At 39.8% G+C, this 27659-nt stretch overlaps 1 protein-coding gene across 5 annotated transcripts; it reads left to right on the forward strand.

The window, feature by feature from the left end:
• On the forward strand, nucleotides 1-27547 carry stat4 (signal transducer and activator of transcription 4). 5 transcript variants are annotated; one of them, XM_031726036.2, is made up of 24 exons: nucleotides 1-158; nucleotides 261-445; nucleotides 5176-5311; nucleotides 9381-9479; nucleotides 10887-10979; nucleotides 11067-11145; nucleotides 11240-11325; nucleotides 11439-11590; nucleotides 12231-12389; nucleotides 13710-13802; nucleotides 13889-13948; nucleotides 14058-14078; nucleotides 17893-17986; nucleotides 18100-18141; nucleotides 18956-19039; nucleotides 19128-19226; nucleotides 19908-20043; nucleotides 23748-23800; nucleotides 23991-24085; nucleotides 24927-25063; nucleotides 25259-25450; nucleotides 25547-25592; nucleotides 25690-25795; nucleotides 26607-27547. In XM_031726036.2, the coding sequence occupies exons 2-24, from the start codon at nucleotides 318-320 to the stop codon at nucleotides 26628-26630; spliced, it is 2214 nt and encodes a 737-aa protein (XP_031581896.1). In that variant the 5' UTR covers nucleotides 1-158; nucleotides 261-317; the 3' UTR covers nucleotides 26631-27547. The 5 variants fall into 5 exon arrangements, with proteins under 5 accessions (XP_031581896.1, XP_031581895.1, XP_039455632.1 ...); XM_031726035.2 differs by having other exon boundaries at nucleotides 17896-17986; nucleotides 18097-18141; XM_039599698.1 differs by having other exon boundaries at nucleotides 17896-17986.
• Nucleotides 27548-27659: the final 112 nt, after the last annotated feature.

Raw genomic sequence — 27659 nt, forward strand, 5'->3', positions numbered from 1 at the left:
GAGGAGGGGCCTTCTGAGTACCTGAGAACAGCCACTGAGGGGAAATGAGCTCGCTTCCTGATCTGAGAGGCACATATAAAAAACGAAAGTCAGCGCAAGGGAAACAAGTGCACATGGTAGATGAAAGCTGACGGGAAGGCAGCGCGGAAACATCTCAGGTAACAAACACGAGGAGAAGCGACATTAAACGATCAAATAATTACATACAATAAATAATCCGTAATTTTAGATAATATTTAACATGTTATTCATGTTTTTAGAGCACTCTTTGGTGATAACGGGTGTGTGCATCGCGTGGTGTCCGAAGGCACAGCATCATGAGCCAGTGGAAGCAGATTCAACAGCTGGAGATCAGACTCCTGGAACAGGTGGATTACCTGTATGACGATAACTTCCCCATGGACATCAGGCAGGGGTTGGCCAGTTGGATCGAGTCTCAGGACTGGTGAGTCCTAATCTATGTGCAAAGAAGTGTGGAAAAAAAGTCTGTATTACAAAAAAAGGCAGCTGTCTTCATAGGCTGAAAGACCACATGGTATGGAGGACTGAAGCTGCCAAAATTAACATTAACTAAATACACAAATTAGTGACTTAGTAAATAAATAATTATGCAATTAAGTACACAACATGTAATATTAATGTTTTTCTTTTTTATCAAAGTATTGTGAACTATTTATTTACTATTTACCAAATATGTCTGTCTTGTTTTTTCTTCTTTAATATAGCAGTTTATATAAGTGAGTTTTTATTTGTGCTTTAACTTAAGTTGTAGTTTGCTTCCAAAGGGTGGGGATGGTTTAGTTTTAGTATCAGTTTTATTTTTTGTAATGTAAGTACAAAATAAACCCATGACTCAGTCACATAGAGTTATCATCTTCAGTCAATAAAATACCAATTTTATGAAATGCATATTTTTATTTTATTTCAGTTAACTCAGATATTTATGTTACTCATTTTATTTTAGTTTTAGTCAACTATAACAACCTTGTACATAAGACCAAAGATGACCAAATAATAAGTATATATTATAATATATACTTATTATTATATTTAGGATATGAGTCTGGTGTTAATATGCTGGCAAACAAGCAACGAATCAACTCCATAAACACTCACAATGTCAGGCATTTATATTTGTTTAATAAAGCATAAATGTCTAAATAAATATTCTTTAAGAAAAATACTTGAGGGAAAAATGGAGCAAGGCAAAAGGATGAAAAAATAATAATTTAGAAATTAGTAACTTGAAATTAAAATGGATGAATAAATGGGAGAGGCAATAATTCAAGGAAATAATCCTATATAATAGTTCTAAAGCAAAATAAGACAGAAATATTGTCTGTCAACTATTTTAAATGTATAGATATCTATATTTTTAATGGGTCTAGGCTGTTTAAATTTAAATCCAGAAAAGCAGGAGGTTTTGATCCAGACGTCTTCTGAAGCTGAGTGAAAGTTTGTAAAACATAAACGATCACCTGTGCATCAAAAACATGTTGACAAGGCTGAGTTCAAATCGCTGAGTTTATACTTTTGTTCAGTTGAAGCTGATTGATCAAAACCATGACTTCTTGGTTTTACAGCCCACAACTTCACGTCATAGACCTCATTTCCTACAGGAAGCTCTTTTCAGTGAAAAACCCGCTGTAGCTGCACCTTCTTCCTTATCAACGAGCTGCAAACAAAGTCAGAAAACAGTGATCATTTATCACCCACGGAGTGTTTGCGTTTAGCTAAAGGGAGAGTAAATGGATGCTTTTAGTTTTCAGTTTCAGCAGGATTTAGGAATGATTGTGGTCTGAGTTAAAGTACATTTTTCAACAGTGCTAGGCAGATCTGAGAGAACCTGCCTGAAGGCTCTTCCATTCCTTCACTAAAAAACATGTACATAAGGCTACAAACCTTTGAGTTTTATTCCAGAAAAAAATAAAATTTAAAAAGTCCAAGAACTGGTATTGAAGACATAATTTTTCATAGTTTTCATTCTTTTTTCTTATACAAAGAAAAGTTGCATGTTTCTTGTTGTTTTCAAAACTTAAAAGACCTTTTTTCTCCTCAAAGATTATTGAGGAGTCTGATTATTTTTGGTTAAGTTCCGTCTAGAAATGGATATATCAGAAATAAATAGGTGATGTAATAGTAGCTACATTTATCTTTTAAATACAGTCTATTATTTTTAACTTGGGAGTAGAAGGTTCCTGTTATGCTCGCCATTCATCCCCTAGTGAACGGCGCTGTACGCCTAAGTGACGTCACATCTGCTGTAGCAAGCCACCATGTTGGTGTCGTGTCAGCTGGTCCTGCAGCTGTCGATTTCTTTAAAATGGTCCATTGTGCTGCTGCTATAGGTTGCTATAGGCTGCTATAGGTCTCTTCAACCTATAGGTTGAAGAGACAATACCAGTGCTAATGTGGAAGTTTTGTCTGAATTGTGACATCTATTGCTCATGAGAATACTGCAGGGGGAATTCACACCCTAAGTACTGGAATGAAGGGTACAGAGCTGTGGCATCTCATTATCGGCATGAGAAGAGAAGAACCAAGGAGACAAGCTTACTCTTGAAGTCTGCCTTCAGTGATCGTTCAAGGAACTGCAGTTTTCCTGGGTTTAAATCCATCAACTGGCTTGGGCATGTTTGGGGCATGACATGTTCGCCCCGTGTGAGGGTGTGTGAGGGTGTGTGAGGGTGTGTGAGGGTTCTGTCTGGGTACTCTGACTTCCTCCCACACCACAGTCCGAAGACGTACAGTTAGTGGGGTTAAGTTAATGCAGTGGTTCACACACCCATATTTTGTTTACAAACTCCATTGCGGTTTATTTCACACCTCAAACATTTAGTAAACAGTTAAGCAAATACAAGTAAACGGCAATAAATTACAGGTAGTAATAAAATATACTACTAACTCTTTTACGCTACGTCCACACCTACACGGGTATTTTTGAAAACTCAGCTGTTTCTATGTGTTTGGGCTTTTCGTCAACACGTAAACGGCGTTGCGATTCACCGAAAACGGAGATTATTTAAAACTCCTTTTTTGCGTTTACGTGTGGACGAGGAATACAGAGTTCGTCAAGCAACGTCAAAGGTATGTGCCTCTTTTCACGTCACGCTGTGCGCCACGTTATTGTTTACATGAGATGAATTGCAGAATGGCAGATAGAGACAAAATACTGTTACTGTTAATCTGACTATCTTCAGGTTTTACACGCTTACATATAGCAGTTACTGTCCCTCCATTTAGAAAGGCAGAGGCGTCACGGTGTAATTATTTTATGTGTAGTTGTTTTTTTTCCTGTGTAATAATATTCAACATTGCTATCAATACATTTTTCAAAAAATGTCTCTCTGTGCAAAATGGGTTCAAAAACAAAAACAGCTGTGGGATACTGTTTGTCCGTGATTTGAACAGGGGGAACAAATTACGGCAGGATCAGCCTGATATTATTTGTATCCCACTGTAACTTTACTGCATAAAGAGCTAACATGTCCAAAATGTCAGGAGTAGTTAGTTATTACAAGAAGTGTTTGTGAACTAAAAATCAAGAATGTGGGATCCTGTTTGTCCGTGATTTGGAGAGCCCAGCGCGTGCTCCCGACGCAGGGAAACTAATTTTGCAGGGGAGACCTACCTTGGCACTTGTGCAGGTGAAGCCAAAGGGAAGACATGCTTCACCATATTTTCCTGTCTTTGGCTTGGAAGGAAGTTGGTTTGGAAACATATTTGGCGATGCTTCATCTCTGCGTTTGTGTGGGAGCCCCATCAAAAACTTGTCCACAGTGTCCAAGCGCTCTTTCTTTTTTTTTTTTTCTTTTCATACCGCGCCCCCCTGCAATGGCTCTGCGCCCCCCCTAGGGGGCGGGCCCCACACTTTGGGAACCTCTGAGTTAATGGGTGATTCTAAATTTCTAATAAGTGTAAATGACTGTCTGTCTCTCTGTGTTAGCCCTTTGACAGACTGGCAACTGTCCAGGGTGGTTGCAGGTGGGCGCAGGTGGGCGCAGCCTATCCATGAATGGATGGACAAAAGTTCCACTATTGTCAGAACTTCCCAAGTAACACTTGTTTTTGACTCTTGAGCACGGGACTATTCAATTCAGTTTTATTTATATAGTAACAAATCACAACAGCAGTTCCCTGAAGGCACTTTATATTGTAAGGTAAAGACCCTACAATAATGCAGAGCAAACACCAACAACTTGCTCACCTTTGTGAGCAAGCGCTTTGGCAACAGTGGGAAGGAAAAACTCCCTTTTAACAGGAGGAAAACTCTGGCAGAACCAGGCACAGGGAGGGGCAGCCATGTGCTGCAACCGGTCTGACCACAGTCTAAGAGTGAAGGGCTCTCATGGGGTGATACGGTACTCTAAAGTCATTAAGATAAGATGGGGGCTGATTATTCAAGACCTTTTATGTAGCAGTAGATTTTTAGATTTGATTCTGGATTTAACAGGAAGCCAACATAGGAGAAATATTCTCTCTCTTTCTAGTCCCTGTCAGTACTCTTGCTGCAGCATTTTGGATTAACTGAACTTTCAGGGAGTTTTTAGGACATCCTGATAACAAATTACAGTAGTCCAGCCTAGATTAGGTCATCTGGGACAAGCACAGAGATGAGTCCACTGTCAGAGGCCATAAGAAGATCATTTGTAACTTTCACTGTGATGAGTTCTGAAACCCGACTGAAACTCTTCAAATAAGCTATTCTTCTGCAGATGATCTAATAGCTGTTTAACAACTATTCTTTCAAGAATTTTAGTGATAAAAGGAAGGTAGGAGATTGGCCTATAATTAGCTAAGACGGTGATATGTGGAAAAGATGGCTTTTTAAGTAACGGTTTAACTAGAATAAAAAAGAATAGAATAGAATAGCTCTTTATTGTCATTGTTACAAGAACAATGAAAGGCAGTTTGGCATCTCTCCGTGTGAAATACACAATAGCGTAAGTAAGTATTTACATAATAACACAGACAGATTTACATTTACACAAGAAAGATATGTACAACTTATTCATACACCTGCATACATACAGATACACCCATACATACATACACATACATGCATGTATATACTGCCAGCTTGAAGGCCTGTGGTAGGTGGTAAAGCAACTTCTTTGTTCTTCACAGGTTTTGTTGCTCTGAATCTCCTGAATGTGTCACTCTGTATACTTTTAGGGACACGGCGGTGAACGACGAGTCGATGGCTGGCGTGCTCTTCACCAACCTGCTGACCCAGCTGGAGAGGGTGCGCTCGCAGGAGCAGAACTTTCTGCAACGACACAACATGAAAATAATTCAGCAGCAGCTGCAAGTGAGTCCACCTCTCCCCCAGACATTTAATTTCAGCCGAGACCTCAGCACTTCAGATCTGCCTTTGTAACACAAACATTTGTTAGACTTCCTGTTTTCTAGGACAGGCTAGAAGCTGCATGCTCGTTTTCTCACATGATGTCCTTACTGAGTGCTCCACACACGACAAAAACAACTTTCACCCTAATGTGCCCCATACTGGAAAGCAGCCTTGACAGACAGATGCAGTGTAAATAGAGGAAGCTCTACTCACACAGTTTTATTGACACATATAACAGAAGAAACAGGTGAGGTTTTTACTACGACATGATCATGTGGAAAGATAAAAGATCAACACGTGCTTTTAAAGCGTCACATACGTGTTTACACAGCAGTGAATGAGACCGTTCGACACACAGTAATGGCAGAAAGATGACAAAGGTATGGATTTCAAATCGCATATGGAGGAAAAGCTGGTTAGTTAGGTACTGGTATTTTTATATGGAAGATTGCAAATAACGGAAATACAAAAAGTTAGAATAAATAAATGACTTGAATTATGAATTAATGTGCTGAAACAAAGAAAATATTAATAATGCATGCTGATATTCATTTGGCTGTCAAAAATAATTAATACATTATTATAATTTGTGTTTGTTATTTAATATTAATATTACTATTATCCATAGTGGATTAAAACTGCCAAAAATATATTTTTTTAAATAAATGAATATTAATTCAAAACTACTGAAAAATAAATATGTTAAATTAAACAGTTAAGAGCTGACTGAAGTGCAGACTAGATTTAATTCAAGGGGTTTAACATTTTTGTATTAAGTGTGTAGGAGGTGCAGCTATTTTTATACATGTGTTATATTTTTAGAGTCTCAAAAGCAAGTCTTACAAGAGTGAAGGGAAGACAAAAGTTTGGAGAAAGAGAGAAATCTGATCTGAAGCATATCACATCATCTGTTAAACATGGTGGAGGTAGTGTTAATGCATGGGCATTTGTGGCTGCAGGAACGTGTCACTTATGTTTACTGATGATGTCACTTCTGATATGAGCCGCAGAATGAACTGTGAAGTGTACAGAGCTATACTCTCTGCACAACTGATCAGACCTAGAGCATACTAGCTGCTAGCAGAGAGCCCCACAGCATCTAAAATCAGACTCATGTTTGTGTCATGCTGATTAAAGCAAATCTGATGATCCTGATCAGTCTGATAGTTTTACATAAATCACATGATTCAGCGCAGGCTGTGGAGCTCCAGGATGTTTTTGAGGAAGTATATGCATGTTAATCATTTCTCATGCAGTGTGATTTCTAACTTGAATAAAGCAATGTGATTACATTTGAAGAAAAGGCTTTTATTTTGTTTTTTTGTTGTTGAAGCCAGAACTGTGAACATGGATTCAACTTGAGCCAAGCTGCAAACCTGTAGAAGAGGTCATAGGTCTAGATGCACAGCTGAAGTTTGCAGACTTAAAAGTATTCAGGAGTTGTGTGAATTATGCAAAGTTTGTAATTAGCTGCAGTTTATTTATGGCAGTCCAGATTAAACAGCTTTAACTCTCATTTAAGTTGATACTTGTGGTGTTTCTACATGAGCTTCCTTTGTTTGTAAAGCTCAGAAAAGAGGTCAGGTTGGATTCTTTGCTCAGTACTTGCAGGTTATGGTGCTGCTCCGCCCGTGGCTTCTTGTTATTGTTGTGCACTTTTATCCACACACTTCAAACAAACTGAACAGAGAGAAAGCGTTCAGCCATGAACTGCCTGAACTGTTGTCATTAAAGCGTTCTCAGTTTTGAGAAGTAGCCTCGTGGTGTGTACATGTGCCTGAGGTGAAAGGGAAGTAATATATAATTGCCGTGCTCACGAGTTGGGAATTGCTGTAAATGTGCAGCTTTCTGTTTGTGTGCTGCCTGAAAGCTGCAGCTCCTGTTTTTGCTGCTACTGTTTTAATCAAATGAAGTCAGCAAAGAGCTTTTGCACATTGAATTCCTTTCTTTCAATGTTGTCTATAAACGATTTAAGTTATTCTCTCTGTCGATGAACCCTTTGAGGATGTCTATTCTGCCAGAGGAGCTCCTCAGGAAGTTCGGTTGTGGTCGGCACTCGCTTTTATTCTGGAAGAAAGACAGATACCTCTTGCAGAATGAACCCTCGAGGCTCATACCACTGCTTCCTGTGAATATGTATATGTGTTATGTGTCAACACTTCTTAGAGGAAGCAGCTACTCCTGTGCGATAGTCGAGGGTGTTTGTGGCTTGTTGTTGTTGTTGTTATGTGTTCATGTAACAGAGGAGAGATTTTAGCTCATGTTTGAAACTCTATTCCATTCATGTTCACGCAGGGTCTTTCTTTGAGGGGAAACCCCTCGCAGTGGTAGGCGCACATTTTTAATCTGACCTTCGCTGCTTGCTGAGGGAAAATGTCAGGAGTGTTGGGTTTGACTGGTAAAGTACCCACAACAGCGGGAGAAGTATTTATAGTGAATTTTTGCTGAATAATGTAGGTCAGCTTGGTGAACGGTACAAACTCTGAAAAGATACCAGTGCATCACTGCTGCTGTCATAAGACTGAGCGTGTAGGTGTGTGTGTGCGTTTGTGCATCCTCAGTCTGTCGTCTGACAGTGATGAAATATTAGTCACACCTGAAGGCGAGACAAAAACTTTCCCTCTTCCTCCAGAAGAAGTTGTTTGTACTTTTCTTGGTGAGCATTTGAATGTATGTAGAGGCCGATGTGCAGCTTCGGAAAGTTTGTGGCTTCTGCCGCATATATTAGCCATATATAGTCTAAGAATAAAGAGATTTAAAGATACAGGCATCTGGCAGGAATGTATGGAGGCTTCAAACTCCCAAAATTAAAAATAAGTTGATTTTTAAAAAATGAATTAATATACCATTAAAGGCATCATTAGAATACCGAATTCACAAAAACAGAATATGTCATTAAAGGCACAGAAACAAAATATATAATCCCACTTATCAATATTTAGCAAATACAAAAACATTAAAGAATAATACAATAAAAACAGAAATAAAAGATTCGCTAGTGTAATGTAATGACTTGGCTCCTCTTTTAATTAGTTTCTTAATTATTTATATATTATTTATTTATGTTTTTAGCTTCATAATTTTTTCACTGGTGTAGGTCTTTTATGGAAGAACTAAAGTGCAGAATCTAAAAAAAACAAACCAAAAAACATTAAAAGGCCATTAACGACTTGGAAAGCAATAAATGTAGGTATTTATTTATACAACATATGTTTCTATTGACTCTCCTGTTTTACTTACTTTAAATTTCCTATTTTAATGATTAATGTCAGTGCATAACTCTGTGATTTGCCTCGCAAAAAGCAAAAAAGAAATGTATTAAGAAAATAATGAGATAAATACATCTTTGAAAGAAAGGAGAAAATGGTAATGAGTGAATGAACGTAGATAGATGGAATGGAGAAATACATAAATGTGGCACTTATAGATATGGAATGGAATTTAAAACAAAAATAATAATTTGGGCCCTGAAGTCTATCCCTACTTAAGAAATCTAAGGTTTCTAGTGGACAATTATCCTCAGTTAGGTTTATTTGCTAAAGATTAACAAGGTTTGTCTTACTGTTGCTTCTTTTCTTTTTTTATTTAACCTCATGCTGCAAGTTGCATCATTACAATTTTGATTATGCAACTTTTACGTGTTTATAAATGAGGCTCACACGCTTAAATCTGTTCTTTAATATTTAACTAAATGTTGTGGTTAAATTGTTTGCCCTTAAAGAGTCGAACCTGGATGCGCTCCAAGTATCTGTCTGCACCTTTGACTTTATGTACTCAGATGCTGTTCACGGAGAATGCTCGTTTTGTGTCCAGTTAAACTTCATTCCTTTGTTATTGAACTAGAAGGCTTCCGCTCTGTCAGGGATTTCCTTTTCATCTCTTCTTCACAGATAAACAGACACTGTGGGAGTATTAATCATGCTGTGGTTGGTTTATAGCCTACTTACACAAATGATCACATCATTAGGGAATCATTGGTTTTTCTCAGGGGGTTTTATAACTGAAATGTTCTCTGTTTGCGTCACTGTAGCTGAAATACGCCACCAATCCTGCTGTAATGGCCAGAGTCATCTCCACCTGTCTCAGGGAAGAGCGCCGTATTCTCTCCAGTGCCTGCATGCAAGAACAGGTTTGTCACATTGTCTGCCTCAGTGAAGGGAAAGTCCCTTTATTATAGTCTCTGCTGGTAAATCTGGGCCACTACCAGGAAGACTGCACTGTAAAACATACTTCACACCCCCACCCTCCCAACCAGCCGGTTCACTTTATTCCCAACAATCAGTGTTTGGCTTTTTACGGTAATCACTTAAGTGTTTCTATTCCCGTGAACAGGATAACGGTGTTTGTTTTCTTAAGCTGGGTTGTTCCGTAGAGACTGCTGCTTCACTTACCTCACTGTTTGGGTTTAATGCACCATAACTTTATTGTTATTGGAGCCAATAAAGAGTAATAAACTCACCTTGGACTACCTGCCCAGCACTACACAGCACACAGACATCATTAACACCTTTTCTTTCTAATATCCGTGCAAAAAAACGTTGTAAAGACCAAAAACAGAAGCAGTCATAAAGAAGTTTACTATATCGCCTTAAAACGTTTCAGTGATGCTTTACAGCTTCTGCTCACATCAGTTGGCACAACACATCTGTTTTTGCAGGTTTAAACTCAGTCTGGTTTCAGGTTTCAGAGGAAGAAAGAGGTCTTCTATATGCAGATACTCATAGCTAGAGTTTAAACTTTTAGAGAGTCTCTGTGCACAGAGGCTGTTTGTTCCCAAAATATTACCCACGCAATATTAGAATTTAATGTGCCAGAAAAATATTCAACACGTCCCAGTACACGGTATGTCAAATAAATCAACTGTTTACAAAAGATGGATGTAGCCACTGTGCTCATCCATCATCTTTGGAGTCCACATATTAACTAAATTTTCAGCTAACTTGAGAAAGTTTGATTACTATGCTGCATCCATGAACTGTACACAGACACAGCTACATGCTAATACTATGGTGAATATTCACTCACCAAAACCAAAGCTGTGGACAGCCTGTACCTCAAAATAAACTGTGGCATTTCTCAGATAATTGGTTAAAAAATGCCTCATAGGCATAAACATGATTAAGATCCAGTCTTTAATTAAGTCTTCAATTTGCAGAGACCAAAACCAGTGAGTAACATGTTTTTTATTCATGCACTGCCACCCTGAATTTTCCCAAAGTTAATGTTTTCTTGTCTAAAGATGGCAAAAAGCAACTTTAAAAAAACATTCATTACACACTGTATCGAACATGAACCCCACGGAGGAACATGACCCTGAATCACAAAGCCACAACATCGTGACAACAGCGTGATTAATGGTAAATGGCCTGTATTTATATAGCGCTTTAATAGTCCCTAAGGACACCAAAGCGCTTTACATATCCAGTCATCCACCCATTCACACACACATTCACACACTGTTACAGTCTGTTCAGAAATATAAGTTGTAAATAAGTAAATGTTTGGTTTTGGGGTTTTTTGTTTTGTATTTTTACAGGGTCCTCTGGAGAAGTCTTTGCAGAACTCTGTGGCGTTTGAGAGGCAGAAGAACATGGACAACAGAGTTGGGATCATCAGGGGCAGCGTGCAGGTAACTCAAACACCTTTAATACAAGATGGAGAAAACACAAAGCTGAATTTTATTGATAAATTTTATACAAAAAATGTCTGTTTCCAGTTGATGGACCAGGCTGTGAAATACATCGAGGACATGCAGGATGACTTTGATTTCCGCTACAAGACCCTGCAGTCTCGAGGTGAGCCATTTTACAAGTTGTAAAAATAAAAATAAAAAGTAATTTACTATTTTAGAAGTCTTATTTCATACTACTGTTTTTGTGGTTGTGTCAGAATCAACCGATAGAAACTCTGACGTGATGAAACAGGAAGTAACAAGACTACAGGAAATGCTAAATCGGCTTGACTTTAAAAGGAAGGTACGCACATGCAAAGCTCTGAAACGTGACAAAAATATATCCAGGTGTACAAATAAAAAATTAACTGCAGTGTGTTCATCAGCCATAAACAATGTATTTCATGCCTTTGTTAGGAGATTTTATCAAAGATGGACGTTGTGATCAAAGAGATTGACGACCTGATGACCTCTCAGCTCAACCCCGAGCTGCAGGACTGGAAACGAAGGCAGCAGATCGCTGCCATCGGGGGTCCTCTGCTCACCGGGCTGGAGCAGCTGCAGAGCTGGTAATGACCTCCAACAAAAAGTCAGAAATCCTTACTGTTGCTGCAATGAAGTACTTTGGTATGGAGTCCCAAAAATGCCAAAATAATATTAATAAATGATGTTAACAAGACATATGGCAGTATATCTGTTGTGTTTGTAATAGTTAAGTACCATTTGTATATCTGCTATAATATAGATATATGGAGGACCAACACCAACTGAAATAAATTCATTATACAAAAAAATAAATGTATACATTATTTCTAAAAATATTTATTTATAAATTGAATATTAATGTCCCAGTACATATGACACCCTGTAATTAACAGCCTGGTATAACTAACTCATTAGTATAATTACTATGGAAGCTTGTTTCTGTGACTGAAAAACTTTTTTAATATTTTGGTTTGTTTGTTTTTATTTCTTTTAATGGCCATCCATAACTCGAAATGTCAAGTTATGGATGGCCATTTCTCTTTTTAGGTGGCAGAAACAATCTTCTATAATTATCAGTTGTCAGTTAAGTAGTTTACCATTGAGCAAAATATTTGAGTATATTGTAATTAACTGGCAGAGGTAAAGGATTTTAAGGTGGCGCTATGCTGTTAAATAAAGATCAGATAAATTTTCTGTCCTCATCCTATTCTTCGCTTCTCTCAGGTTCACCCTGACTGCCCAGAGCCTTTTCCAGATCAAGCGTCAGCTGGACAAACTGGGGGAGCTGGTGGTGAAGGTGACCTATGAGAGCGACCCAATACCCCTGCAAAAGCCTCAGATGGAAGAGAGAGTGAAATATCTCATTTACCATCTTATCAAGAGGTACCAACACAGCTCAGCAGAAGACATTTTATTCCTTTAGCATTTGTGAAAGAAATCTGTGTTGCATGTGGGGGTATTTCTATGATTTTTATTTTTTCTAAATGTGGTGACACAGAACGAGAATATTTAATTTGAAATTGACACAAGGGGGCAGGATGTCCTGGGCCCTCAAGCAGATTACATGAAAATTGGCCAGAGTTGGCAAAAGTAAAGACATTTTGTACTTAAGTAGAAGTACAGATACCAGTGTTAAAAAAATAGTTAAGTAAAAGTTGAAGTACTGATTCAACTTCTTTACTCAAGTAAAAGTAAAAAAGTCCGGCTAAGAAATGTACTCAGAGTAAGAAAGCAAAATTATAGAACCTTAAAAAACATCTCAACACCTGTTTTTATGCACAGTAAACTGAACCTTGTACTATAATAATATAATAATAAAATAATATCAGCAGGAATACAAACTTTATTTCAGTATAAATTTTAATTCTAATAAAGGTACTCTTGAATCAGGTAAATGGAACATGACCAGGGGGAAAAAAGATCAGTTTGATCAGTTTGATATTTGAAGGCCCGCAGTTATGTGAAATAATGACTCCCCTCAAATGCATCAAACAAAATGTAAGGAATAGAAAGTCCAAATATTTGTTTAAAATTGTAGGGAGTAAAAGTAAAAGGCTAGAAGAACAAATACTCAAGTAAGGTACAGATAACTAAAAATTCTACTTAAGTACAATAACAAAGTATTTGTACTTCGTTATTTCCCACCTCTGAAATTAGCTGCACAAGAAATTAAACCCTGTTATCAAAAGAAGTATTTAGATGCTTTTAATTTATTAAACAAACTGTCAGAGACTAACACAAAAACCTCAGTTTTGCCAGGAGTAACATAAAGGAAATTTAATCTAATAAGTGATATTAGTGACACATTCACTGAGATAAGAAAGAAAGAAATGGTAATAGATACCACTGAAGCTGTTAAGTCAATAGCCGAAAGATAACCTATATAATGAAACCAGAGGTGGTCCCAGGATTGAGCCTTGAGGGACGCCACTCGGGAGAGGAGGAGATGGAGATGTGCAATAAGCAGTGCAAGAGATCCCAGCCTAGTTCATCTTTGTGCAGAACAACTTTCAGTGCTCTGAAAAATGGAAAAACAGGACTTCCTCCTCTACTTCAGCTTCTGACAACACATTAGACAATAAACAGAAAGGTGGTAACTACCAGAGGAGGAACATAGCCAGCTGTGGTTTGAATGTTCTCTCTCAAGCTTGGGGTGTTAAAGTGAAATTGTAAATCGTATGAGGTGTGGGTTTTTTTTCGCAGCTCATTTGTGGTGGAGAAGCAGCCATGCATGCCCACACATCCACAAAAACCCCTCATCATCAAGACTGGAGTGCAGTTCACCACCAAAGTCAGGTATGGTCATGTGACATCTTTTTGTTTCAGGAATTGTTTCTGCTGTTGGGTCACCGTTTGTTTCAGTTTATTCTGATTTCTTGCAGACTCCTGGTTAAACTTCCAGAAGTGGATTATCAGCTGAAAGTGAAAACAACATTTGACAAGTAAGATGATTCATTTTCTTATTAAATGGACCCCACAGAAAATCTGTCTTCACTTTTTCAGTAAAAATAAGATAAAAATGTTGTGTGCTGTGCTTGTGTGTTTCTGCAGGGACCTCCCCCCGGGCAGAGTGTGAGTACAAACTGTCTCAGTGTGCTACTACTAAATGTCCGAGAACAGGAAACGGCACCAGATTAAAAGCAACCTAATCTGCTTGCTTCTGTCTTCAAAATTTATTATGGCTGGACTCTAATACAGTAGTTAGGCATGGTTTAGTGATAAAATTAATACTACTTTAGCTAATACTGGACCTTAGAACCCCCTCATTTTATTCTCTGCGTGAAATAAGCTGTTTTAGCGCCTTCCTCTTTAAGACAACTTCTGATAGGCTGCCCCTCATAAGCAAAAGGTTTGAACAGCAGGTGGGGGGAGCATCTGTGCCTGAAGTATTCATACAGGGATATCCACTCTGATTTAACATCATACAAATTCAAGACTGGAAAAAAAAATTAATGAAATGTCTTTAAGGGGGTAAAAACTTAAAGATTAAAATGTGAAATCAGCCCTAAAGCTTCCTGTTTTATGGCTTCACTGGTCTGTTATTTGTTTGGAGGAGTTACCAGGTGTAAATATGGTTTAAAAAGGCACTTGGAAACCAAATGTGCACCTCGGGGGAGCTTTGCCTCTAACTTCCTGTAAAACCAGATGCAGGAAAAAAAACATATGATTGGGTGAAAGTCACTTTAAAAGCTACAGAGTTTACTGAAAACAAATCAATTAAAAAAAAAAGAGTGACAACATCAGATTGAGAATATTTTCTCAGATGTCAATGAATACAGGCATGCCTTGATATTTTTACTTTCTCTTCTTGCCCTTTTCCTCGGTTCTCAGGAGGATACCAAGCAAAAATACTCTGTATTCATTAAGAACCAGTTGCCTGGACTTCACTTTTATAGAAGTAGCACTTCTTCAATTTTTGCTGTTTAAACAGCTGGTGTTTACCACCACCTTCTGGTGGTCTTAGCCTGATACCGTGCACTGGAACAGACAGGAAAAGCAATAGGATTTAGGAAGACAGGAAATACTTGCATAATGTACTTGCCTTTGTTATAACTGTTTAACTTGTCAATTATTCAAAAATCCATAAAGATATATGGGCTTTAATTAAAGATTTAATCCCCAAATTATAACAAAAATTTTACAGCGAAATGTGATCAGCTTGGTTTTCTTTTATAAATCTCTGTTTTAGATTTATTCATGTATTGACAGATTATATATGATGCACAGATGTTATTGGACACAGTTTGGCCATAACGAACACCTTGTTCGAACATAAGAGTGTCCATAAGTGCATGTGGCACCAGGATGCTCTAGGCCGCAGGTCGATGATCGATTTTGTAATCGTATCACCAGACCTGCGACCATATGTTCTGGACACTCGGGTAAAGAGAGGGGCTGAGCTGTCAACTGATCACCACCTGGTGGTGAGTTGGATCAGGTGGCGGGGGAGGACGCTGGACAGACCCGGTGCACCTAAACGCGTAGTGAGGGTGTGCTGGGAACGTCTAGCAGAGGCCCCAGTCCGCGAGATCTTCAACGCACACCTCCGGCAGAGCTTCAACAACATTCCGAGGGAGACTGGGGACATTGAGTCCGAATGGACCATGTTCAGCGTCTCCATTGCCGGGCTGCTGCATTGAGCTGCGGCCGCAAGGTGGTTGGTGCCTGCCGTGGTGGTAATCCCCGAACCAAATGGTGGACACCAGAGGTGAAGGGAGCCACCAGGCTGAAGAAGGAGTCCTATCGGGCTTGGTTAGCCTGTGGGACTCCAGAGGCAGCTGACAGGTATCGACAGGCCAAGCGGAATGCGGCTCGGGCAGTGGCTGAAGCAAAAACTCGGGTGTGGGAGGAGTTCGGAGAGGCCATGGAAAAAGACTTTCGGACTGCCTCGAAGAGATTCTGGCAAACCGTCAGGCGCCTCAGGAGGGGAAAGCGGTGCTCTACCTGCACTGTGTATAGTGCTGGCGGTGCGCTGCTGGCGTCGACTGAGAAAATTGTCAGGACGGTGGAAGGAATACTTCGAGGACCTCCTTAATCCCACTGACACGTCTTCCGAGGAGGAAGCAGAGTCTGGGGATGAGGGGAATGACCCGCCAATTTCTGGGGTCGAGGTCACTGAGGCAGTTAAACAACTCCTCGGTGGCAGAGCCCCTGGTGTTGATGAGGTCCGCCCCGAGTTCCTGAAGGCTCTGGACGTTGTAGGGCTGTCCTGGTTGACACGCCTCTACAATGTTGCGTGGAGATCAGGGGCAGTACCCTGGACTGGCAGACCGGGTGGTGGTCCCCATCTTTAAGAAGGGAGACCGGAGGGTGTGTTCCAACTACAGGGGATCACACTCCTCAGCCTCCCTGGGAAAGTCTATGCCAGGGTGCTGGAAAGGAGAGTTCGTCCGTTAGTCGAACCTCGGATACAGGAGGAACAATGCGGTTTTCGTCCTGGTCGCGGAACACTGGACCAGCTCTTTATCCTCTCGAGGATACTTGAGGGTGCATGGGAGTTTGCCCAACCAGTCTACATGTGTTTTGTGGACTTGGAGAAGGCATTCGACCGTGTCCCTCGGGTGTCCTGTGGGAGGTGTTATGGGAGTATGGGGTGTCTGGCCCATTGCTACGGGCCATTCGATCCCTATACAACCGTTGTAAGAGTTTGGTTCGCATTGCCGGCAATAAGTCGAACTCGTTTCCGGTGGGTGATGGGCTCCGCCAGGGCTGCCCTTTATCACCGATTCTGTTCATAATTTTTATGGACAGGATTTCTAGGCGCAGCCAAGTGGCGGAGGGCTTTCACTTGGTGGCCTCAGAATCTCATCTCTGCTTTTTTGCGGATGATGTGGTTCTGTTGGCTTCATCGGGTGATGGCCTCCAGCTCGCACTGGAAGCGGTTCGCAGCCGAGTGTGAAGCAGCGGGAATGAGGATCAGCACCTCCAAATCTAAGGCCATGGTTCTCAGCCGGAAAAGGGTGGAGTGCCCACTCCGGGTCGGGATGAGTTCCTGCCCCAAGTGGAGGAGTTTAAGTATCTCAGGGTCTTGTTCGCGAGTGATGGGAGAAGGGCCGGAGATCGACAGACGGATTGGTGCTGCGGCTGCAGTGATGCGGACACTGCACCGGTCCGTCGTGGTGAAGAGGGAGCTGAGTGTAAAAGCGAAGCTCTCAGTTTACCGGTCGATCCACGTCCCGACCCTCACCTATGGCCACGAGCTGTGGGTAGTGACCGAAAGAACGAGATCGCGGATACAAGCGGCAGAAATGAGCTTCCTCCGAAGGGTGGCTGGCCTCCCTTAGAGATAAGGTGAGAAGTTCGGCCATCCGGGAGGGGCTCAGAGTAGAGCCGCTGCTCCTCCACATCGAAAGGAGCCAGTTGAGGTGGTTCGGGCATCTGATAAGGATGCCCCCTGGGCGCCTCCTGGGTGAGGTGTTCCAGGCATGTCCCACGGGAGGAGGCCCCGGGCAGACCCAGGACGCCGCTGGAGAGATTATATCTCTCGGCTGGCCTGGGAACGCATTTGGTGTTCCCCGGATGAGCTGGAGGAGGTGGCTGGGGAGAGGGAGGTCTGGGCTTCTCTGCTTAGGCTGCTGCCCCCGCGACCCGATCTCGGATAAAGCGGATGAGGATGGATGGATGGATGGATGGATGTTATACATGGACCTTGCAGGCAGGACAGTCTGCAGCTGAGCCTTCTTAAAATCACCTGATTTAAAAACCTTTACAGTAAAATGACTGGAGTGTTTTATTTTGAAAACTATATACAGATTTTAAATATGGTTTATTTTATTGTCTAAAACGATCCACAAACACTTCCTCCTCTGAATTAAGTCCATCTTATAGATGGATGCTCGTAAACGTTGATAAGAAAATCAAGTTTTTTTTCTCCTTTTCTCCTTAGAAGTCGTCAGTTTTTCATCCTGACCAACAACACTAAAGTTATGGACATTGAGGACTACTCAAACGGCTGCCTCTCAGTGGAGTTCAGACATCTGGTAGGTCAAAACTCTGACAAATGTTGACAGTTGTTTAACTGGTTCTTCAACCTTCAACCATTTATTTAAAATAGTGTGTAGTCATCTCACTCAGAGTTTGTGTTTTACAGCAGCTGAAAGAGAAGAAATACATCAACGGCACCAAAGGGAATGAGGTAGGAAATGTAGATGGACTACGGAGGACGAAAACTGCCAAATAAAAGAGACTCTGTAAATAAGTTCAGATATAATGAAGTACACAAAAAAGTGTAGGAATTTTTTTATTTAAAAAATAATGTAAATCGATTTTTTTTTTGTTTTATTTGTAGTATTTTTTTTCCCATTAAATTTTTTACTTATAATTTTCATTTATAAAATGAGACATAAAAGAATTTGTCTTTTCCCAGTGATCTTTTTCTTGTTAGGAGAATGCATTAAGCACTACATTATTTATCTGTATTTATTCCTCATTCCTCATTTGCCTGTATTGGGCATCTACGTGTATTTGTTTTTTAATTTTTTAAGTATTTTCCCTTGGTTCTTTTCACTATTTATTTCTTCTATTTATTTCTGCAAACTTTTTTAATTCACCTTTTATTTTAAAGGAATACAGCTAAAAGTGTCTGACTGGGACAGTTTTTCACCTGCTTCACCTGGATCATGGTTGATTCAGAAATACATCATGTAACTAATGCATTTAAATAAATGTAAACATTTAATGGAAAAGTAGATAAATAAGGGAATTAATACAAAGGTAAGTAAATATCGAAGCACAACTATCAGTGCCATAGTTTATAAATTATTTAATGTATCAGTTTTATTAGTATTCAGTGTATTTAATGACATATTAATTGATGTGTCGCATCGTATGCTCATGATTTGGCAGTTTCTGTCCAATGACCATTAACGCTGCTTCAGATGGATTTGTGCATCATATTCAATGAATCTGCCTTTGAACTTGAGTTGATGTTTCAGTGTTTTATTTTTCAGGGCCTGCTCTCTGTGACAGAAGAACTTCACTCTCTCAGTTTTGAGGCCTGCTTCACGGTGCAGGGCCTCACCATCGACCTGGAGGTCAGCAGCAGAGCAGATTTATTTCAAACTTGTTTTTGTCGCTGTTCATTTATGAAACAATTTACTAATATTTACTTTTATTTTCCAGACGTGTTCCCTGCCGCTCGTTGTGATTTCCAATGTGAGCCAGCTTCCTGGCGGCTGGGCCTCCGTCATGTGGTACAACCTCCTGACTGATGAGCCGAGGGTGAGCCATTCTAGAAGTCTTCTAAAAACAGAAAATCATTCATTTGAAAGTTTATTTACAAAAATTTAAAGTAAAGAAATAAGCTGAATCAAGCATAAGCTCACTTTCAGCTCAACATATTTAAGCACCACCTGGACGTCTTTTTTTAAAGCCTTTGTTTTCATGACTTCTTTTCACAACACAAACACAACAAAAAAACGTTTTTCCTGGCTGTTTTTCCAATTTCTTGTGAAGTTACCCAAATATAATAATAAATAAAGAAATACAGATTTAATTTCTTCAGTGGACCTCTGTTGTACTTTCAACAAACATCACAGACCTTCACAGGGCATTCCTCCATTTTTCATGTCTCCAAAAATTTGTTTTCCCAAAACAGACGTGCATTTTAACAGCATCAAAATTACACAAATTACAAATAAATCTTGCAATTCACCCCCGTCTCCTGAGTTTAACATCAGTTCATTTAAAAAACCTGCTAAACATGAAGAAAACTGACTTAAATCCAAAGTCTTTGACTTCCAGAGCGTGACAACAAATTTTGCTGATGTTCCATTTACTCTGGTTCTTCTGTAACTGCAACTCATGTTCTACAGCTGTTTTGGAGATGTTAGTTTTCTTTCTTTTTTTTTAATGCTTCACAGCCTCCCTCACCTTCTCCACCTTCTCCATCTTCCTCCACAGAACCTGGCTTTCTTTGGGAACCCTCCTCGGGCCAGCTGGAGCCAGCTCTCTGAGGTCCTCAGCTGGCAGTTCTCCACTTTTGCTGGGCGAGGCCTCAACAAAGAGCAGCTCACCATGCTGGGAGAAAAGCTCTTTGGTATGTTTGTCTTTCAGTTTTGTTCTTTCGCAAAGGTTGAAGATTGAGAAAAAATAAATTAAAAATGTGGCTTTAAAGTCATTAAAACATTATACTTAAGAAGACAACTGCAAGCTAACAAGCTAATTAGGACTGAAAGTTAAAGCTGAAGGCAGAAAGATCTAAAGAGAGGTGGGAGAGTCTTTACTTGTTTATGGAGGGTGAAGCGACACCTCTGTCACTGTGAAACCACACGCCAGCAGAGATATTCAAGTATGTAGGTGGTGCAGAGACTCCAGAAAGTCGCTCAGTTTAAAAGGGGAAGAACCAGAAACGTTATTCGAGCCAAGTATCAGACTGGTCCAGCTATAAAGTCAAAGTCAGCATAGCAGAGGAACTCTGAGGGGCGATCACAAAGTTCTGAGAACAGGTCCATAAAAATGAAAAGCCTTACCTGATTTGCATCCAGTAGATCACCCTTCCAGCGTGGCTGTTCTTATATATTGCTGACCACTTCCGCTACTGGCTCAACCTCAAGTTTATGCATAAAGCAAGCACGTTTGCTTCAAGCTGAGCCAGACTTCACGTGAAACAACAGGGAGCTTGGTCTGATCAGTCAAACAAATCACTCTAAACGACCAAAAGTAGCATTAAAGGTGATGAACAACAGCGTTTTGGTGTTGTTGTTTTTTTAACCCAATCAGATCCCAACAAATCAAAGAAGCTAAAAATGAAGCTGAAGCTTCTTTGATGCTCTGTTGCTCTGTTTTCTGTATGCTCGTAACACTTTAATGTTTCAGATCATCCAAAAAAATTCAAATATTATGCAAAGATAACACAAGTAAACACAAAATGCAGTTTCTAAATGAAGGTGTTTATTATTAAGGGATAAAGATCCAAACCTACATGACCCTGTGTGAAAAAGTGATTGCCCCCTAAACCTAATAACTGTGGAGGAAGTTGGCTCATCTTTGTAGAATTGTTGAAGTTCGGCCACATTGGAGGGTTTTCCAGAATAAACCACAGCTTCTCAATTGGATTCAGGTCAGGACTTTGAGAGGCCACTCCAGTCTTCATTTTGTTCATGATGAGTTGCTTTTTGAGGTATTTTGCTTCAGTTTGTCAAACAGTTTCTGTTAAAGTGATTTCTTGATTCAGCAGGTCTGCCAATAATCAGGCCTGAGTGTGTTTAGTGACGCTAAACTTTGCTTTCCAAACGATGTGGTTAATCACAATTTAACAAAAGGGGCAATCACCTTTTCAACCAGGGCCAGGTGGGTTTGGATAACTTCTCTCTTAATCAATAAATAATTATTTAAATTTAAAGCATTTTGTATTTACTCATGCTGTGTTCTCTAATATTAAATTAGTTTGATAATCTGAAACATTTAAGTGTCATAAATACACAAAACACAAGGACATCGGGAAGGAGGCAGACAGTTTTTCACCCCGCTGTATATCACCTGCTCCTGATTAGGGATGGGTATCGTTTAGGTTTTATCCGATACCAGTACCAAACCGGTACTTTTGAAATGGTGCCGGTGCTTAAATGGTGCTCGAACCGGTGCTTAAAGAATGGAGAACACAAAATTGGTCCAAAAACCTCTCATGTTCAGCTGTTTTTTTGTAAAAAGATAACAATGTTAGCCTTTTCTGCAGCTATAGGGCATATATGGTATCACTCTTGGCTGGAAGCAGTGCTTAAACAATGGAAAAAACACAAACTTTGTCCAAAAACCTCTCATGTTTAACTGTTTTCCACTTTTTCTTTGGTCATTTTAGCCTTTTTGGCCAGGGTGAAGGGAGTATCTGCCATCAAACAAGAAGCCGCATGTAACTACCACGGTGTTTGCTAGTTCACCTTTCATGCATTAATGTAATAACGTGGTTAGCCTACTCAATGTTAATTACACACGAACAACATGAAGCTACTCACGCAGAGAAGAACAGCTGCTGCTGCCATCATCATCGGTCATCATTTCTGCTACACTGACAGGGCTAGGGGCCAGGACTCTACTCTTCGGGTTTTTGGGGGATGTTGCTAACTCCGGGTCCGATAACAGGCACCACACCCGCAGTAGATGTGCACGGTGTGAGGTCTCGCAGCAAGCTATCAAATACGGCGCATTTCTCGGCTTTTAACAAAATGCTATACGTCGCCAGGTGTTTCATTAGATTCGAGGAGTTACCTCCTTTGCACAGTATCACCTTAAAGCACTTGTTGCAGGCTGCTGAGTTTGCATCTTTTGCTGTGAAGTACAGCCAGACTTTTGACCGCTTCAACTTGGGTGTTTTTAATCTGTAGCTCTGCTCTAAAAGAACGTACGTACCTGAGCCCACCTACTACGCTTGCAAAGGTAAAATGATTGGCTAGAATCCAAAGTGTATGACATCTCAGTAAAATAAAGCACTGAAATAAAGCACCGAACTATGCGCTGCTTTTCGGTCTGCTTACTACCGTCTATGTCAGAACCCGGTACCCATCCCTGCTCCTGATCTGTCTGCTGAGTATCTCACTGTGTGAAAATAGCAAATTGTATGAATATAAATGAATTGAGGCAAAAAAACCCCCCAAAAACCCTGAGATCTGTCTCTCGCTGGTTTCAGTACTTTCATCTTTATTGTAGCTAAACCTCCGTTTCCTTTCCTTAACCTGTTTGGTTAATAATTTTGCTTTACCGGGATGTAACATAGGCAGGAAGAGACGGTGACAGGTTAACCTGCAGGCAATGATTCTTTCTTCCAGCCACTGGATAGAAGTCAGACTTGAGGAAGTGCATTCGCTTCTGAACTCTACAAATAATCAAAATAGGGGACATTGTGTGAATTTGGAGAGCCGGCATCTCTTGCTGATGGAGCTTGATTTTATTCTTGATTTTGAGAAAGTATTCCAAGCTGTTGAAGGAGTGCTGGGAGCATTTCATCGCTGCCAGAGGAGACTGTTCCGAAAGAGCTGGGAGCCAAATTGTCCCCTGACTTTGGATCAAGTTAACATAATAAAATCCAGAGTCGGGAGAGAGGAATCAAGGATCCAGTTAGAGGGTAATCGCTGCTGATTACTCAGACCTCACAGGATTCATTTGTGATTTTTATTTTCCAGGTTTTTATATGCATTATCATGCCACAGACTCTGTTCTATGAGATAAATAAGCTCCAGGATGAAAGAAATATTACCTTTCATTGAAATTTCCCAGATTACTATTGAAGCCTATGAAAAAGGCACCATGAAAGGCAGATTTTTTTCTTTATTTTAAAAAATTATATTATTCCATGTCTTGTTACATATGAGACATGGAATAGTATAATTTTTTCCCCCAGGATATTTACCTTGATGTGATCCACGTTTCAAAGTGTGGAAAGAGTTTGAAACTGAGTTTGACTCCTTGATTTTACCAGAAATGCTGGTGCATGAACTCCTGTGATGTTGGGTAAGCTCATTGGCTGTAGACGCTCCACTGCATGCACTGCATTTTGATTCGGTGGGTTTGTTGTTGATGAGAACTCGTACCTCAAAGCCTCAAAGCTTCATGACAACATGCTGTTTGTCTCGGAAACTGTAGTAAAACCACTTTATGCCCACACGGGGAAGGTCACACTAGTACAGTAGCTCTCCTGCTCACAGAGTTCAAAGAATTTTCTAAAACAAGTTCAGAGAATAACTAAAAAGCTGCTGACCTTGTTTTCCTGGGACGGCCATTTATGATAGTTTTTCTTTGTCTCTGTAGGTCAACATGCCTCCTGCAGCGACTATCAAGTCTCCTGGTCCAAGTTTTCCAAGGTGAGTCTTAGATAATATGAGCATGAGCGGCTCGGTACCATTATTTTCTGCGTTATTGTGCCATCTAGTGGCAGTCATAAAACCTTCTGCTGTGTTGTTAATGCTGGTCATCTACTTTTATCCCATATCGTATCTAATTTCAATTTAAAGTCTGAGAAGGTTCTCACTCTCTCTTTTTCCGATCATGCAGGAGAATATTCCAGGGAAGCCGTTCAGCTTCTGGATGTGGCTCGACTCGATCCTGGAGCTCATCAAGAAGCACCTGCTGCCGGTCTGGAATGAGAAGTAGGTCATCGTGTCCCGGCTAAAAGATCATAAACAGAAAATGTGACAACTTCTAAAAACAAACAAACAAACAAAATAAACTCCACAAAAAGATGAAAGGGCTATTAGACACATGAACAGCTAGCATTAACATATGAAGGACCAAAACTGCCAACATCAGTTGGGAAAGACAGAACAGTTAGATACATTTATAAAATATTAATATATTTAATATTACATTACAATAAAATTCATTTTCATTAAATTCATTAACATCAATATGTTTTCTTGCTGTGAGCACAGCATCTAGTGTTAACCAATCAGAGACAAGTTTAAGCCCTCATTTGCATAGAAGGAAATGCAAATGTCAATTAAATGGAAACTCAAATGGAAAGTAAATACACAGATGAATAAATACAGAATTAAATGAAAACAAAATGTGGCATAAATGTACATTTCTATTAGGTCATTAATGCCTACATTTATTGTTAATGCTGCTGCTTTAGCAGTTAGAGGTTTTTTAATTTTTGGTGTTGTTTTTTGGGAGGGTTTCTTGTCTTTTTAGAGTTTGAATCAACAGAAATTATGCTGAGTTCAAGTGTGTAACAGGTTGACTAGATGATATGTGAGCCAAATTTAGACGCCTTTATAAAGGCTTTATCCCAGAAAATAGCATCACTGGATGTCTGCAGGTTCCAGATATCACCTGCAGACTATAACCCTGTCTTAGAAATGTGCAGCTGCAAAACGCATTAAGATAAACTTTGTATGAATGACAGATCTAAAATGTGAAATTGGACAACAGATCTCACTGGCTGAAACCAAAAACTTACATTTCTTTTGTCTTTCACCGTCTCTGCAGCTACATCATGGGATTTGTGAGTAAAGAGATGGAGCGAGCTTTGTTGAAGGACAAAGAGCCAGGCACGTTCCTGTTACGCTTCAGCGAGAGCCACCTCGGCGGAATCACCTTTACCTGGGTGGAGCACGGCGATAACGGTGAGGTTTCCCTTTGTCACATAAACCAACATCATCAGACCACGTGTGGTAATAAAATGCAAATGTACACCAAACCTTTAACTATGATAAGACAGTTAAATAAACTTTGTTGCTAGAAAATCTTTAAAAGTGCGGTTTAACTTGCTTTACTGACAGTGGACAACAAAGTTTGCTAACAGTAACTTTTCACACCAGGTGAGGTGAAGTTTAACTCTGTGGAGCCTTACACTAAAAACCGGCTCAGCGCGCTTCCGTTCGCCGACATCATTCGAGACTACAAAGTGATCTCAGATGGGGTTGTCCCCGAAAACCCGCTCAAGTTCCTCTACCCCGACATCCCCAAAGACGAGGCCTTTGGGCGGCTTTACAACAGCCAGCCCAGCAAAGGTAAGATCTAATTATGAGGTGAAGTGTTCAAGTTTTTGCTGGGAAACTCTCAGGCTAATTCTCAGGTATTAATATAAACCTCTGTTAAACTTCCAGTGCATCCTTACATCCCATCAACCCTGATCCCCATCTCAGAAATGCGGTGAGTTCATATTTCACTCAAGTCGAGCTCAGTTAACTTTAAACAGAATTTCAAAACAGGCAAAATGTATTTTAATGTCTCTTTTAATGTATTTCAGCTCCAACGCGAGCACCACCCCGCGGTCGTGTCAGTCTCCGGAGCCCCCGATGACACCTGGAGAGTTTGACATGCTCAATGAGCACCTGTGCTTCGACATCGACACCGTAAGTTTACATTATTGTACTTAGTGGATATACTGGTAATAATATGCTCTTTATTATTGTAAATGAATAAGACACTGTATGTGTCTTATAACTCTTAACTCTTATCGCTCTGTGCAGTAGAGCTAAAATAGAAAATGGTAAAATGTGGAAAACTTCTGGAAACCTCATAATAAAAACAGTAAATTCATTATTCTGCTTGTTTCAAGTCAACATAGTCTATAAAAGATCAGAAGTTAGAGATTACACATTACTGTGACTAGGACCAAAGTGCCAAACACCGAAAATCAGGGTTTTGTATATTTTCTGTATTTAAAACAAGCATTTTTATTATCGTTAAATGCTCAACTTAAAGACTGAGACGACAGTTACATCACAGATTTATTATCAGCACAGAATAATATCTGTAGTCTCTGTGTTCCTAACTCTGAGACTGTGGACAGTGCAGACACATTACTGCAAACACTGTTGAAACATGGCACACTGATCAGTGATTGATGAATTGTTGTGTTGTAATCAATCACACTGATGGAAAGTTGTCTCACATAAGATGATGTGAATATTTATGACGTTAATGATTTAGGATTTTAAATTTGGATTAAATGGAGTTTGTTTTTTTGTGTTTGCTAACAGTCTGACTGTAATCAGATTACATTTCTTGTTGACCTGTGATCACAGGCTGAGATTAAATAATTGAAGACTGCCTCTGATCAGCCTTGCTGAAACGGAAGACTGCTTTTTGGTTAAGCTCAGAATTTGTTGAGTCTGTCCCGATGTTATGCCGCTAATACTTTTCTTCTTTTTGCGTTTACAGATGAGCTCTCCGTATTCAGAGTAAAAAGAGGGAAAAAAAAACATTTGCATCTGGAGCTTCTTTGAATCCTTTGTCAATATCGTGACTCCCGTGAGGCTGTTGTTTTTACAGGGTTTGTGTTTAATGTGTTTTTAAAGCATATTTTATGTGCTTGTCCATGAAAGAAAAGTTTGTGTCATGATGGTTTTGTGTCTTTTATATTTTTAATGTTCCGTCATGTTTTTCTATAAGAAATGTATTGTATATAAATCAATCTGAACATGTTTATTGTTTTGTTTTTTTGTTTGTTTTTTGTAGTGGATATTATTTTGATACTTTATGTCTGCATCTGTCTCTTTCACCTGTTTGTTATTGGCAAAAAAGTTAAATACACGCAGTGTTTTGATTCCCTTTGTCTTAAACTCATTTACACAGTCGCTCAGCTCTCCTGCCACCTGCTGGCCACCTCAGTGAAACAGCACCGAGGTTTTGTGCTTTTATTTTGAAAGCAGTAGGAAGTGAGACGTCGGCATGTAGCAGCTGCTGCTGCTTGGCGGTTTTTACTTACGGCGTTTCTGGAGAATCACGTGATTCTCGGTGATTGTTGAAGGGTGAGGCTGTATTTGGGCTCTTGCGGAAGTTAAAAAAAACCCCAACAAAACAACAACAAAACACCGGCTGAGGTGTCTCCATAACGTGTCCTCTCAGAGCCCATGTCCCAGTGTTGCTGCTGCTGCTCAGAAATTATTATCATAAAGAATAAATCATTATTTATACCATGTTATTCATTAATCCCCATTACTCCTAATCAGATGATTTACTGTATGTGTGAACCTCTGACCACAGTCAGGTTATTATGCAACAGCATGGCTGAACATTTTTTTTTAAAGAATATGTTGGCTTAAAAAGTACAACTTTGTATTACAGAGGATCAAAAATGCCAAAATAAAAAGTAAATCTTGGTGCTTTGACTGACAGGTGTGTTCCTACACAGGCAGGTGTTAAATGTCTTTTTGGCCTCATTTCCACTCCTTCGAGTCCCAGAATTTGACCTCTGGACTCTGTCTCTGTGAG

The sequence above is a fragment of the Oreochromis aureus genome, linkage group 16 (genome assembly GCF_013358895.1).
Source record: "Oreochromis aureus strain Israel breed Guangdong linkage group 16, ZZ_aureus, whole genome shotgun sequence".
NCBI lineage: Eukaryota > Metazoa > Chordata > Actinopteri > Cichliformes > Cichlidae > Oreochromis > Oreochromis aureus.

What these genes read in the sequence shown, in the direction of transcription:
- stat4 (XM_031726034.2), top strand. Translation starts at nt 318, where the DNA reads ATGAGCCAGTGGAAGCAGATTCAACAGCTGGAGATCAGACTCCTGGAA. An exon ending in CTGGAGCAGCTGCAGAGCTG is followed by an intron (nt 11,591 to 12,230) that starts GTAATGACCTCC and finishes CGCTTCTCTCAG; the next exon opens with GTTCACCCTGACTGCCCAGA. An exon ending in GGTGGAGCACGGCGATAACG is followed by an intron (nt 25,064 to 25,258) that starts GTGAGGTTTCCC and finishes TTTTCACACCAG; the next exon opens with GTGAGGTGAAGTTTAACTCT.